The sequence below is a fragment of the Notothenia coriiceps genome, unplaced genomic scaffold, assembly GCF_000735185.1.
Source record: "Notothenia coriiceps isolate Sejong01 unplaced genomic scaffold, NC01 NC01_scaffold00037244, whole genome shotgun sequence".
NCBI lineage: Eukaryota > Metazoa > Chordata > Actinopteri > Perciformes > Nototheniidae > Notothenia > Notothenia coriiceps.
The window spans coordinates 860,491-873,577 of NW_011369945.1; the positions used below are offsets into that span (position 1 = coordinate 860,491).

Here is a 13,087-nt window from a genome sequence, read left to right on the forward strand (position 1 = left end):
GGTTCTTTTGAGCCCTGAGACCGGCCTCCCTGTAGCGCTTTGCAGGCACCAAGCACAAGAGTCTGGGGGGCAGAATGCTGCTTCGTCGTCTTTCCCTGTCAGCAGGATGTCATCAAGAATTATTGGCCACTCTCGGGAAGTGCCCTGTAGCAGTCCCTCCCAATGGTCCGTTGAAAAGATAGCTGGGCTAAGATGATACTGCCGAATAAGGTAACACTTTTGTACGTGAATAAGACCTTGTGTGTATTTATGGTGCAGCATATGTTTTTGCTTCTTCATCCCCAAAGGGATTTGGTGATAATGGCATGACTGAGATCTAGCTTTGTGGAACCCTTCTGTCGCACCTGACAGGTTGCGCCCAACAAAGCCCTCAATTCTGGGAATTGGATACTGCTCCCAGTTTTGATACTCGATTTACCAGTCAGTTGTAATCCCACCGCACCAACCTTTCCTGAGTCATCCTGGTTTTACATGGTAGCCAAGCAGGCGCTGCGCCCACTGCATATTTTAGCTGTTCAATATCTCCTGGGCCCTAGGAGACAGGTCCAGTTTCGGCCTCGACCCTTCCTCACCTCATTGGCAACGGAACCGGTCAGCTTTAAAAAACTGTTGCTTCCTTTCCACATATAGTGTTAGCTGGGGGCCCCTTTCAATTTCCTCTAGTTGCCCTTTGCGAAAAACTCCTCCATCATTCCCCAAAGTACCGATCCTCACAGCCAACCAACAATCAGCCCAGTTGTCTGACAACATCGCTGTTGTCCAGAGCCCAACAATCGCCCGTTGTCTGACCACAACAAATGCACCGTTGGATGGCAAATATCCTCCAATCCCACCAGACCCCAGCCTGTCACGCCAGCATTTTATGTTAACTTGTCTCCATAGTTACAATCTGTGGCTAATTTTCATTAGCCACGCGCAACTGTTCACTCATGATGGTTCTCTGTTATTTTGGGCGCCATAGACAGTTTCGTCCCAGCTTCCCTACTTTCTTGAGTTAAATTTGTAGCCGCTGTACAAATTTCACAAACCAAAGCTCCATGAAACGTCTTATCTCCCGGCCCTCGGCCGGGCTGACTAAGGTTTCAGCTCACAAACGGCTGTAAGTCTGACTGGCCAACTGAACTCGAGCAAAATAGCTTTTGCGCCGACCTGCATCTTCCGATCTCATTAGCTTCCAAAGAAATATTGCGGAAGAACCTCACAATATTGACCTGCCACGTCTGGGAATTGACTATCAAAAGGTAGCGGTGTTCCTGGCCGTTGCCGCCGCCATCCTTCTAAACGGGCTCACAACGCACTGTCCCGGGTGTTTGGTGCCGTTAACGTAGCACTCCAACCAGTCCTCCGCTCATTTTGCGTGCATTTCCACCGGGCGCATCTGCTGTACTTTTATCCTCGTCGCCATTATGTAGTAACTCACAGGAGGCTTCTGGTGAGCATAGTGGAGTTTATTGGTTTCTGGTAGCGCCGAACTGTGACTCCGGTTCATCACATACTTAGCAACAACATAGCCCCCAGTTCCTCTTCTATGCTTATTGAACGGCAACAACTTCAATGTCACAGTGCCACCTAGTGGACTGGTGAACTAATATGCAATGATATGACCTTACAACAGCGCTCTAAAATGATATTTATAAATGACTATTATCTTTATTATAAGCAAGACAATAAATGGCAAATATATGTAGAAAATAAACGTATTTGAGATACGTTCATAACAAACGTAACGTGGGAGAAAATACGTTTCTAGCCAAACGTAATTGAGAATGCAGTTTAGTTCTGTGGGAACGTAATTGTTAGGAGACAGGGTTGCCAACACACACGAACGCGCACATGACCAATGAGGGCACGAGATAAGTTTGTGCACAGATAGAAGTTTGACAGGCAGCCAGGTAGGCCATCCAGTTATTTTAGCCGGGCCGGCTCAGATGATTGGTCGTGCTTTTTACAGTACTACGGCGTCCACAGATTTTATGTATTTATTGTCAAAGCATTTAATATATTTATTGCTATCGGGATGTTAAGAGCATTCCATGGAATATAACAAAAAGTGTTTCTGAACTGAATTACCTCCACCTTTAAGTTCCTCGACCTGGTTCGTTCTCTTTAGCATTAAGCCTCTTTCTTTGGTCCATTTCGCACATAATTCCCATTGATTGTGCCTTTTAGCTGCGAGTACACACACCTCTGCCGGTTTGAGCCAGTTTACCTGCACCTGGAGTGACAGGAAATCGTATGATGTCAGGAGAAGTCAACAGTAATTGTCAGTCATTCCCCCCGCTAATTGCCTAAAGCTCACTAAAGAACATATTCAGCAGTTATCGCCTTTCAATTATATCCAATTATGAATGAATTATATCGCAAACAGAGCTGGTGTAATTTGCAGGAGAATTGTATTTCCCCCCTCCCTTCTGTGTTGGATTGGTAAATTGGAAAACGGACGAGGTGGGTTTCTGGATTATGCTCCAGCTGTTTGAGGACACACATTAAAGTGGTCAAAGTGGAGAAACAGAAGAAAGGAGGGATTTAACAGTCATTTAAACCCATTATTAATTCCAACTTGTACTTTGTAAAGTCTGTGCGTCTCTCATAAACAGGAAGTGTAACCGGGCGGTAAACTGCAGTACAGAGGAAGTGTCAGCGGTGCAATGAGTGTGTGTTTGTGTGCGTGGGGCATCTCTTAATAACGGCACCGTGAGATGGCTGACACATCTCCTCTGTCTCTGAAGGGACCATTTTAGCGGGGATTTATTTTGCGGAATGAATTACCCAGTATAATTAAAAACCTTAATCTCTTTTTTTCCCCTCAACAAAACAATTTTGTTCAAACCCAGAGAAGCAATCCAAAATTAATTTACCGCACCACTGAGTAGTATTAAGACTTTGCCAGTAGTCCCTCTCCCCTCAGCCACCCATTCACATCCTCATCTCTTACATGGGTTATGTGATATGAGACGATAGGCTGTGTGTTGTAACGTGGGATGTTCCCCGTGTAATCATCAGGAGCAGAACAATACACAGAGGACTGCGGGTATTAGCACTAATAGAGCGTCCTGTGGGGGACCTCAGCCACCGTCTGACTGTGTGTGTGTGTGTGTGTGTGTGTGTGTGTGTGTGTGTGTGTGTGTGTGTGTGTGTGTGTGGAGCTTCAGCTTTTCTTGTGGAAGGGTCTTGCTCTTATGTGCCAAACCATTAATGATCATAAAAAAGAGTTGTTGTTCTTATGCCCTAGTGTGTTACTAAAACAGTTAATCTGCATTGTTTTCTAGTAATAAAGAAAAATCACTGTGTGGAAATAAAGATTAAATTACTAATTAATGTGTGGGTACATGATGTTCTGATGACTGTAATGCTATAGATAAACTTAAAGTGTTTTTAAATCCACAATGAATAGGTTTGTAATTTTCCCGACCGTATTGCTCTGCTGACATTGGACAATTTTGCAAAATCTGTGATTATGTTCAACACCAAAACATTTTAATTTATAGCTTTCTGGAAATATTTGTGCATTACAACTACAGTATGTTAAAGTTAAAGGATGTCTCCTGGTGGAGACTGCACTACACGCCATTCACAATTTAGAAATACCATGGATGTGTAATAACATCTGGATACAGCGTCGAAGGCGGGGCCCCGTTAATACGAAAATTGCTCAGTGGCGCATGAATCAAAAGGTTCTGACTCTAGAGAGAAAAAGTACCGTGGATTGAAATGTACCTGCATGTGGGCCCACAGAGCATCCACACTTGCGTTTTCTATAATCCCTGCCTCCAACCCACAATGTCACGGCTGGATTCAGCTTTAAGCACATCTTACAGCTTTGAGGCCCTACATATATAAATAAGGGCTATTGAAGATCATACAAGGCAAGGCAGGTAGTTGATTTAACTAAAATAAAAAATCTCCACTCGTTCACAGACCTCTCTTTCCAAATGTAAGTCAATGGGAAAAAGTATTTTTTGGCCCGATGAGGTCATGGGGTGACACAGAAGTTGTAGTACCAGCGTTGGGCCACTACAAAAATGTTCATTAACTTTCGGCACACCTGAAGGCTTGAGAAATACAAATTACCCACCCTAACCGTTGGTTTCTCTACACAACGGAACTTTGACACTCAGCGAAGAGGCAATTCACACATTTGTAATGTTTAAAATGGGGAATTAACCACTTTCTACATGTTAAAACAATTAATTCAGTCATGAACAAAATTGAAACAGGGTAAGTTTTTTCAGTATTTGAAATTAAGAGTTGTGGGGGTTGGGCTGGCCAGCTGTAGTAACTCTTGGCCAGCTGTAGTAACTATTGGCCAGCTTGTATACTGCAGGCTAAACTTCTTCATTGCAGGGAAATGAAATGTTGGGACTGTTCTCTGAGCCACTATGACTAGCTGTTTAGCGTAGCAAGGACAGTGGTCGCCAAGAAGAGCATGCTAGATAGCTGTGATCTGGGGTGGGTCATGCTAGTAGTTGTATTGGGCTCTCCGTGCGTCGGCATTTCAAATCGCACTCCAGAGCTCAACTTTTGAAAATGTTCTTGAACATGGTCAAAAGGGCGAATTATGTTATTGGGTTAATGCCAGAATGCAACATACACCATGTCCAGACAAACAACTCCAACGTGTGATGGCCTGAGGGGTCAATGCAAACATTTTGTGTACAGTTATACCCCTTAAGGCCACCAGAGGCCAGAGAAAGATGCTAAAACAGCAGCATCTATTGTCTCGGACTGTGGCGACAGCGGGGATTGTTTGGCACACAATGGAAGTTGATGACAAAGTGCTGCAGAAGAGGATCAATGTTGTGAGTTGTACAGTGTGTGTGTGTGTGTGTGTGTGTGTGTCGAGTGCGTTCCCTGGCTGCTGTGCTGGAAAGGGAACGGCGGGGATGTGAGGAGGGACTGGGGATCGATGAGGCATTTGTTTTGTTTAAGTAAATGATAGTGGAGGAGACGGACAACAGCTCTCTGTCTTGTGTCCCTAAGGAGATGGAAGACAAATGGCTATCAATGTCCCATCATCCCTCTCTTTCACTATCTCTGGCTCTGACACTGGCATGCATGGTGTGCTGGGTGAGGCTTAGGGCCAGACAGGTGGACTTTGATGGAATCCACTGCGTACGTGTGTGTATGCGTGTGTGTGGATTCAGCATTAAATAAGGATGAAGACCTTCAGAAAGAGTTTAAATAAAGAATTTCTTTGTACAATTACTCATTACTACTGCATCACTGTGTCCAATCAAAGGTTTTTAGTGTTTATGGTTCATTCGTGTTGGAAAAGTGTTTAGTCTGATTGATTTAGACCAATTAGCAACAAGTGGGTTACGTTTGCAGTATATGGTGAATCATTTTTAAGACAACATTTATTTTAAAAATGTGTTTGTTGTGTTGATTTGAGATAACATTGGGTATAGTTGCATTTTCTGGAAACCAATTAGTCGAAGCTCCAAATGGTCGTGTAAACTAGTTCCTTTTTCTGGCATATTTTAGTTTCACATTCACTTTGAACACCGACTGGAATATTCTCACACTTTGTTTGAATGAGCTTTAGACTGCTTAGTTTAATCGTCTAATTAATACACCAATCAAAGTCACAAACTCAACGGCAGCAACACCCAAACCACGCCCTACACCCTAACCCTACACACTACCCCTCCGTGACGGAGTGAACTCCGTGGAGTGACACTCGCAGCTCAATGAGGCTCCCTCCTGTCAGATGGAGAGAGTAAATACAGCGGCAAGCTTTGGGACGGCCTCCCCTCTCTCCGGCAGAAACAGGAAATGCCGTAACTGTATGTAACAACGGTTTCAAATCAGCATCTCTTTGACAAAAAATAAAAATAAATAACTAAAATAACATCTTTAATTGTGTTACTTTTTTGTAAATCTCTTTTAGTTTTAAACCTGATGTTTATAAGCTTCTTAGTTTTTGCAACAGTCTGTAAATATACACAACTTTCTAATAAAATGCACACATTTACCTTTTTCTAGACTAAACACAGGTATGATCCTAAGTTAAAACATATGAGGNACACAACACACACACCACCACACCACACCGCAACAACACACACACGAACACACACACCACCACCACACCAACACACACACACACACACACACCCACACACACACACCTCGACTACGATACCCCCCTAAGTTGAGACCCCTAGGCAGTTGTGGCTGACACCTTTGTTCTTCCAAGGAATTCAATGTGGTTACGAGCGGTAGGAGACTAGAGCGGACCCGAGAGACCCCAAAAACAAACTTTGCAGGTCTAGAGTTTGTTTACGACCGAGGAAACTCCACAGACCAAGGTACTTCCTCTCGTCCGAACCTTCTTATCTCTGTCATACTGTCTTTCTCTGGGTCCCCCTTATGAAGGTTGTCCCGGTCTGATAATAGTCATATACTGTCACGAAAGTCCAATTGTGACACAATATTAGGTACTGTTTTTATTTCCTTCCCTACCGTACCAAAACCCGCGTTTTTTTTATACTATAACGTTATTAAATGCCAATTCAACCACAACAAAAACCGTTTCGTTTAGAAGGCCCCCAAAAAACGTTAGAAAGAGAGAAAATGAACGTTAATAAAGGCTGATACCGTCGCCATAATACGTCGTCGTACAGTCATTAAGATCCAACCTGACACAGTATTCCTTTCTTCAAAAAGGTATGACCCCCCTATATGACCACATATAGCGTACCGTTACACTTTTTTTTTTGACACGTAAAAGTGGTTCTTCTGCTTTTATACCTGGTACAAAACCCAGTGGTCACAAAAAAACCCCTGTTAGCAAGAAAGCGGAAAACAGGTTTTATGGAAGGACTGAAAAGGTAAAGAAAAACCCGTTGGAAAGCCCAAAGAAGGTAGAAACATATGCGATAAAAGCTAACACACAACGAGTTGATAGCGTAAAGGAACCAACAAAAACTACTTAAATTTCCCTTACTACCATTTAACTGCCCCAAAGAGAAACCGTACGTCTCTTTGAACGTTACTTGAGACAACATTGTTTAACACAGTGACTTCTTCGGAATTTAGGTCTTATTTATGCGAAGAAAAGTCTTTTATTAAATGTATATTCTAATCACCAGTCAATCTGTTGAGTGCACAAAGGACCCCCCATTGTACAAATAATTCGTTCGTCGTATATCAACTCAAACCGCCAGATCCGAGTCCCCGGACGTAGTGGAGGTGTCCCCCCCCTATATGTATCCGTGCTACTCACTACTAATCTATTATTGGGGTTGGACTCGATGTCTACCTTCGACCCCCCCCCACCCCCTTTCGACACCCCCACCTGCGACCCCCCACCCTTCGACCCCACCTGCGACCCCCGCACCTGGACCCCCACTGCGACCCACCTGAACCCCCAGTCCTACGACCGCCCACCTGTGACCCCAACCTTGATCCCCACCGTTCTACCCCACCCCCTGCGCCCCACCTGCGACCCCACCTGCGCCCCACCTGCGACCCCACCTTCGACCCCACCTGCCGCGACCCCACCTGCGCACCCCACCTGTCGCACCCCACCTGCCGCGACCCACCTTGACCCCACCCTTCGACCCACCTTTCGACCCCACCACCACACCACCTTCGACCCACCACCACACACCACCTGCGACACCACCTTTTTAGACCCCACCTTCGACCCCCTCGACCCACCTTCCGACCCACCTTGCCGGCGACCCTCACCTGCGACCCCACCTTCGACCCCACCTTCGACCCACCTTCGACCCCCCACCACACCACCCTTGGCACCCCACCTTGACCCCACCTTCGACCCACCTTCGACGCCCACCCTGCGACCCCACCTTCGACCCCACCACCACCCCACCTTCGACCCCGTCCGTTCGTTCGTCGTTGCACCTTCATCGACGTCGTTATCGTCGTCGTCGTTACGTACCTCTCTCTTAGACCGTCCAATTATTCTCGCCGTTATAATGTCCTCTGGACAAACCAACCGAACATCTCACCGTCCCGCCGGGGCAAATCACATACGTCTACGTCCGTATTCGACGAGGGCTGCAACGATAAACTAAACAAAAGACTAGCACGCGTAAAAACTTTTAATTACATTGGAAAAAACATAAAATAGAGAAACTCTGCTGTACATTCCTTTTACCCGTTTGTACATTGCGGACAGACCAGCCGGAGAATGGGACGACATTCGCGGACGTTTAAAGGGGAGACACCCTGATTATTGTCCATAAGACTAAGACGAGCCGCTGACGGACTTGATCGAGGCTTCCGAAGCGGGTTAAATACCCTTTCCTTGAAAAACATAGCACCGTCGTCGTTCTTTGCTCTTCACAATATAAAGGTTAACCCGGCATGACCGCTAATATCTAATTACCAAGTACTTGGTGTAACCGTTAGAGCTCTTCGACTTTGCTATATACACACCGTCGCTCCGGTTTTGACCCTAACTACTCACAAGGAAGGACCTCCGGCAGTCAAAACCATTCATTCGGGAGGTTTCGTCCGGCTTCTATACAAAATACATTACAACGACGTCGGGAAAAAGTATGGCATCGTGGTTTGGCCGTGATCTTGTCTCACCGCGTATAAACCGCAGACGGGGATTTTTTGTATGACGCATGACATCATATGTCGTAAGTTCACGGTAGCATACACATACTGAAGGAAAACAGCCAGGCACCCGCACATTAGGTCCGGAGACCCTCCTCTTCCTCCGACACGTCGCGAGTCTTTATAACTAAACAAATAAAGTGGTGTGCAACCAGACCGTCCGCAACTAGTTTCACTGTAACACACACACACACACACACACACACACACATACATACACACACACACCTGAGCGAAACTCTCTTGACAGGAAAACACGGGGATGTAAAGGAGATGAGAGGGTACGCCGTCTCAGCGTGTCAAGAAAGAAGCGTTTTGTATTGCTCAGTGATGAGTGCAAACAGCACATGAAAAGGAAACCGGAGTACGATCTAAATTAAATGATGTCAAGAGGCGAAGAAGACGAAGTTGTTGTGACAAAAGCAAACGCTGAATGAGACGCGTGTCAGGAGGAAGGCTGCACAGCTTTGAAGGGAGCTGTCAAATCTCATATACAACGTTTCTTCAGGTGTAATATGGAGGATAGAAGCAGCCAACATTCAACAAATGTATAAGTAGACAAACATGAATACAAGTTGACAAATTCAGATAAAAAAATTCAGCAATAATAAACCACGAACAACACATGAATAAAAACCCAACGCTGCACAACCATGACACAAAATAATACATAAAAAAGCAGTCTTACCAGGTCTCGTCGTTTTTGAACTCCAGCTCTCCGTAGTTGTCCTCGAAGTCCTCCCCTCCTCCCTTGGCGATCGCCTCCACGGTGCGAAACGGCACAATGACCGTGCCCCTCGCTCCGGAAGTCCTCAGCACCTTCACCTCCATGATGCCGATGCTCTCGCTGACGTGCACCGAGCCGCTCTCGAAGGTGAAGATGCCCGAGTGGTCGTCGTCCAAGATGGTGACGGTGGCCACGGCGGGGAATCCCAGCATGGCCTTCGGGTACGGGAGGCTGTTGGGCGACAGCACCTCGTCCTCCGTCTCCAGGACGCGCAGATTCCCCAGCCGCACGAAAAAGTGCTCGTCCTCCTCGAAGATGTCGTCGTCTATGATGCCGATGTTGATCTCCCTGAACATCTCGCCTGGTTTGAACACCACCGTGCCCTCGGAGAACTCGTAGTCGGCCCCAGCGTTGGCCGATCCGTCCTCCGTCTTGTAATCCACGTAGATCGTCTTGTTGATGTCACCGCCCCTTCTGGTGACGGTTAATATCGCAGCGCCGCAGTTCTCGAGGCACTGGTAGACGGCGGGGTCGAAGGTGATCCTGGACACGTATTCCTCCGGTTCCTCCACGTGAATCTCCTGAATGCTGACGCTCTTCTTGGCCTGCTCCGCCACGTGTTTCTTCAGGATGTTTCCGGCGCCCGTCATCATGCGGGTGGCCTGGATGCGGTAGAAGGCGCGGCTCTTCTGCTGGTGCGACAGGGCGTAGTAGTTGGCCATCTCCACCAGCTGATCCAGCTCTTTCTCCGGGTGCTTCTGCTTCAGATCCTTCAGGATTCGGATCATGTCTCGCCGGGATTCGTCCACCTCTTTGCTCTCGATCAACCCGATGAGATTGCTGGCGGCGCTTCCGTCCATGAAGTGCGAGTTCACCATCTTGCCGTCCATCTCGATGCCCTTCGAGCGCTCCCCCTCCGTCTCGATGATGACCCCCCGGTGTTTGTCGTGGCGGTACTTCTTGTGCATGAACTTGAAGAAAAGCAGTCTTCTGTCCGCTATCCAAGCCATGAAAACGCATATGGGGAAGAAGGCCAGCGTGAGCAGACCCTCCCACACCTGGACTTCATTCGGGGAAAACACAGCCAGGATCATGTAGAGCCAGATGTAGGCGAACACGCTCCAACCCGCCGTGACGAAAAACACTCGCAGGTGTTTGACCTTACGCACCTCTCCTTGGGGAACCACAGACACGCAGATGCCGATGATCACGAACATATTGAAGGCTGCGCTGCCCACAATAGTAGCCGGCCCGAGTTCTCCAGATACAAACCCGTGTCCACAGACTTCGATTAACGTGAGCAGGATCTCAGGGGTCGAGGATCCTAAGGCCATGAGGGTGAGGTTGGACACGGTTTCGTTCCACACCCGGATCACGGTGGTGGTCGTTTCCCCGTTGGGCTTCTTGATGACCAGTTCCCTCTCCTGTGAAGTGATGACCTCGATGGCGGCCATGAAGCGATCAGAGATGATTGACACCCCGAGGAACATGTAGATCATGGCCACGAAATACACAATGACCCGGGCGATCTTGTCCCCCATGGACGGGTCCTCCGGGTACCAGATGGGCAAGATGATCCCCGCTCTGCATTTGGAGTTCCCCGAGCAGGTGGCATTGCTGGGGGTGATTAAGGGGCTTGGGGTGGTGCGAGCCTCCGTGCACAGGAAGGCGACGGCAGCAGAGAGCAGCCACACCCAGAGGCAGGCTGTCGACCCCGGTTTCACGGATCCTGAACCCTCCATAAACCCTCCGTCGTCTCAAGGGTCCTTACCAGGCTGACAGACCCCCCGGGATCCAGCACTGGGCTGTGCTTCGTCTCCACCCACCACCTGAAAGCAGAGACAACACACATTACATGGATGTTGTTGGGAAAATACTGAATGTACTCTTCCAATATCAGAGTCCACATGATAGCAAAGGTATCCCAACTGTAGCTGTGAACATGACAGGATGTGTGATTACCTAGAAGAGCATCAGGACTGTTTGAGGCATATGAACACCACGCTCGGAGGCACGGGTCTCCGCTGCCGTCGTCTCTCGTCCCGGTGTGGGTCTCCGTCCGACCAGCTGGGGCCAAAGTGCCTAGGACTTGGGAGGTATTTGGGAGGCCAGCAGAGTTCCAGGAATGGTCCCGACCGTCTGGGGCCTAGGTCGTGACCCGACACCGAAGCAGAGGTGGGTGTGGACTTTCGTCTCTGTTGTGTGTAGATGTACCTACAAACAACCCTTTTATGACTTACATGAGAAGGCATAGTCTCAGGTGATATATCGTTTCCATAGGTTGACATTCGACACTTGTACTGTCCTACACACTAAATGGATCCTTCTCGTAGTCCTGACAACTCCGTATACTATCGATACACTAATGTACTACTAAGTCGGAGGATACCTCTCTCTGTAATGTTCGTACTGGGTAAGACTGCCACCTCGATTAGACTTCATTTGTACTTATGACGGAAAGATAAGGAGGTGAGACAACTGACACTTGAGGGAGAGAACCTATAGTCGTACAACTTCTCTGTGACAGTCCTTATCAACTACGAGACATACACTACTGATGAAGGAAGACCTCTCCTAGTGCTATGTACCTAGGACTCTAACTTCGAGTTTCGGCCCCTGCTCATATAAAAGATTGTCTATACAGCTCTTTTATAGTGAGCAGGGGCCCGAACTCGGAGGTTAGAGTCCCTAGGTACATAGACACTAGGAGAGGTCTTACCTTCATCGAGTAGTGTATGTCTCGTAGTTGAAAAGGACTTGTCACAGGAAGTGTACGACTATTAGGTTCTCTCCCTCAGGGTGTCAGTGTATCTACCTCCTTATCTTTCGGTCATAAGTTACAATATGAAGTCCTTAATCGAGGTGCAGTTCTTTACTAGTATCTGAACAGTACAGAGAGAGGTATCTCGACTTAGTAGTACAATTAGTNCTTTCTAATAAAATGCACACATTTACCTTTTTCTAGACTAAACACAGGTATGATCCTAAGTTAAAACATATGAGGCTATCATGAGGTTGTTAACATCGCAGTTTATCAGTGGATGTTTGCTGGAACTACTTGTAAACAGCTTGTTTCCTGACGGACACACACAGCGTGGAGACCGGTCAGGCAGAGACCGGTCTCAAGTCAGCACCGCTGCTGACTCGCTGTTTGAGGGCTTGATAGCCCACTCCCCCTCCACACCGGTGCTCCACACTCGTTGGTTTGGAACAGCCCTTACGGCAGTGCGCGTTGAAGCTTGCCGGCGGGCGTGTCTGAAACTCGACCAACAACCAATCAAATGAATCTCTCGCCCCGGACGCACAAGCACGCGGTTTGATTGGCTAGAGCTTGTACTGGCATATGATTTGATTGGCTGACGCTTCCGTCGAAGCTTCAAAAGTTGAACTTTTCTCAACTTTTGAAGTGGGCAACGCGAGCAAAGCCAAGTGACGGAACCACAATGCAGTTCGGCAAAGCGTGCCGTCACCCCATTCAAAGTGAATGGGCAGAAGCGTTGAAGCTTCAACACACGCCACCGTGAACGTGCAAACGGAGGGGTAGTGTGTAGGGGTAGGGTCAGGTGTAGGGTGTAGTTTGGGATTGGGTCTCAGAGTCCGCCAGCTGATCAGCTCAAACAAATAGGCTTCTTTCCCTTTGTTATGATAGTTTCCGTCTAAAGGCCCTGAGTCAGAGGTCGTCAGAGGCAGTCGGGCATTCGCGGTGCCCTACTCAGGTTGGTGTGTCCCGCACCGTTGTCTCTTTACGGCACATTTTCACATCTCCCG

At 47.6% G+C, this 13,087-nt stretch overlaps 1 protein-coding gene across 1 annotated transcript; it reads right to left on the reverse strand.

Moving 5' to 3' along the window:
- Window positions 1-9,276: 9,276 nt before the first annotated feature.
- LOC104965167 (sodium/calcium exchanger 3-like) lies at window positions 9,277-11,110 on the reverse strand. Its single transcript, XM_010794126.1, has one exon. The coding sequence runs from the start codon at window positions 11,059-11,061 to the stop codon at window positions 9,277-9,279; it is 1,785 nt and encodes a 594-aa protein (XP_010792428.1). The 5' UTR covers window positions 11,062-11,110.
- Between the last annotated feature and the right edge of the window lie 1,977 nt (window positions 11,111-13,087).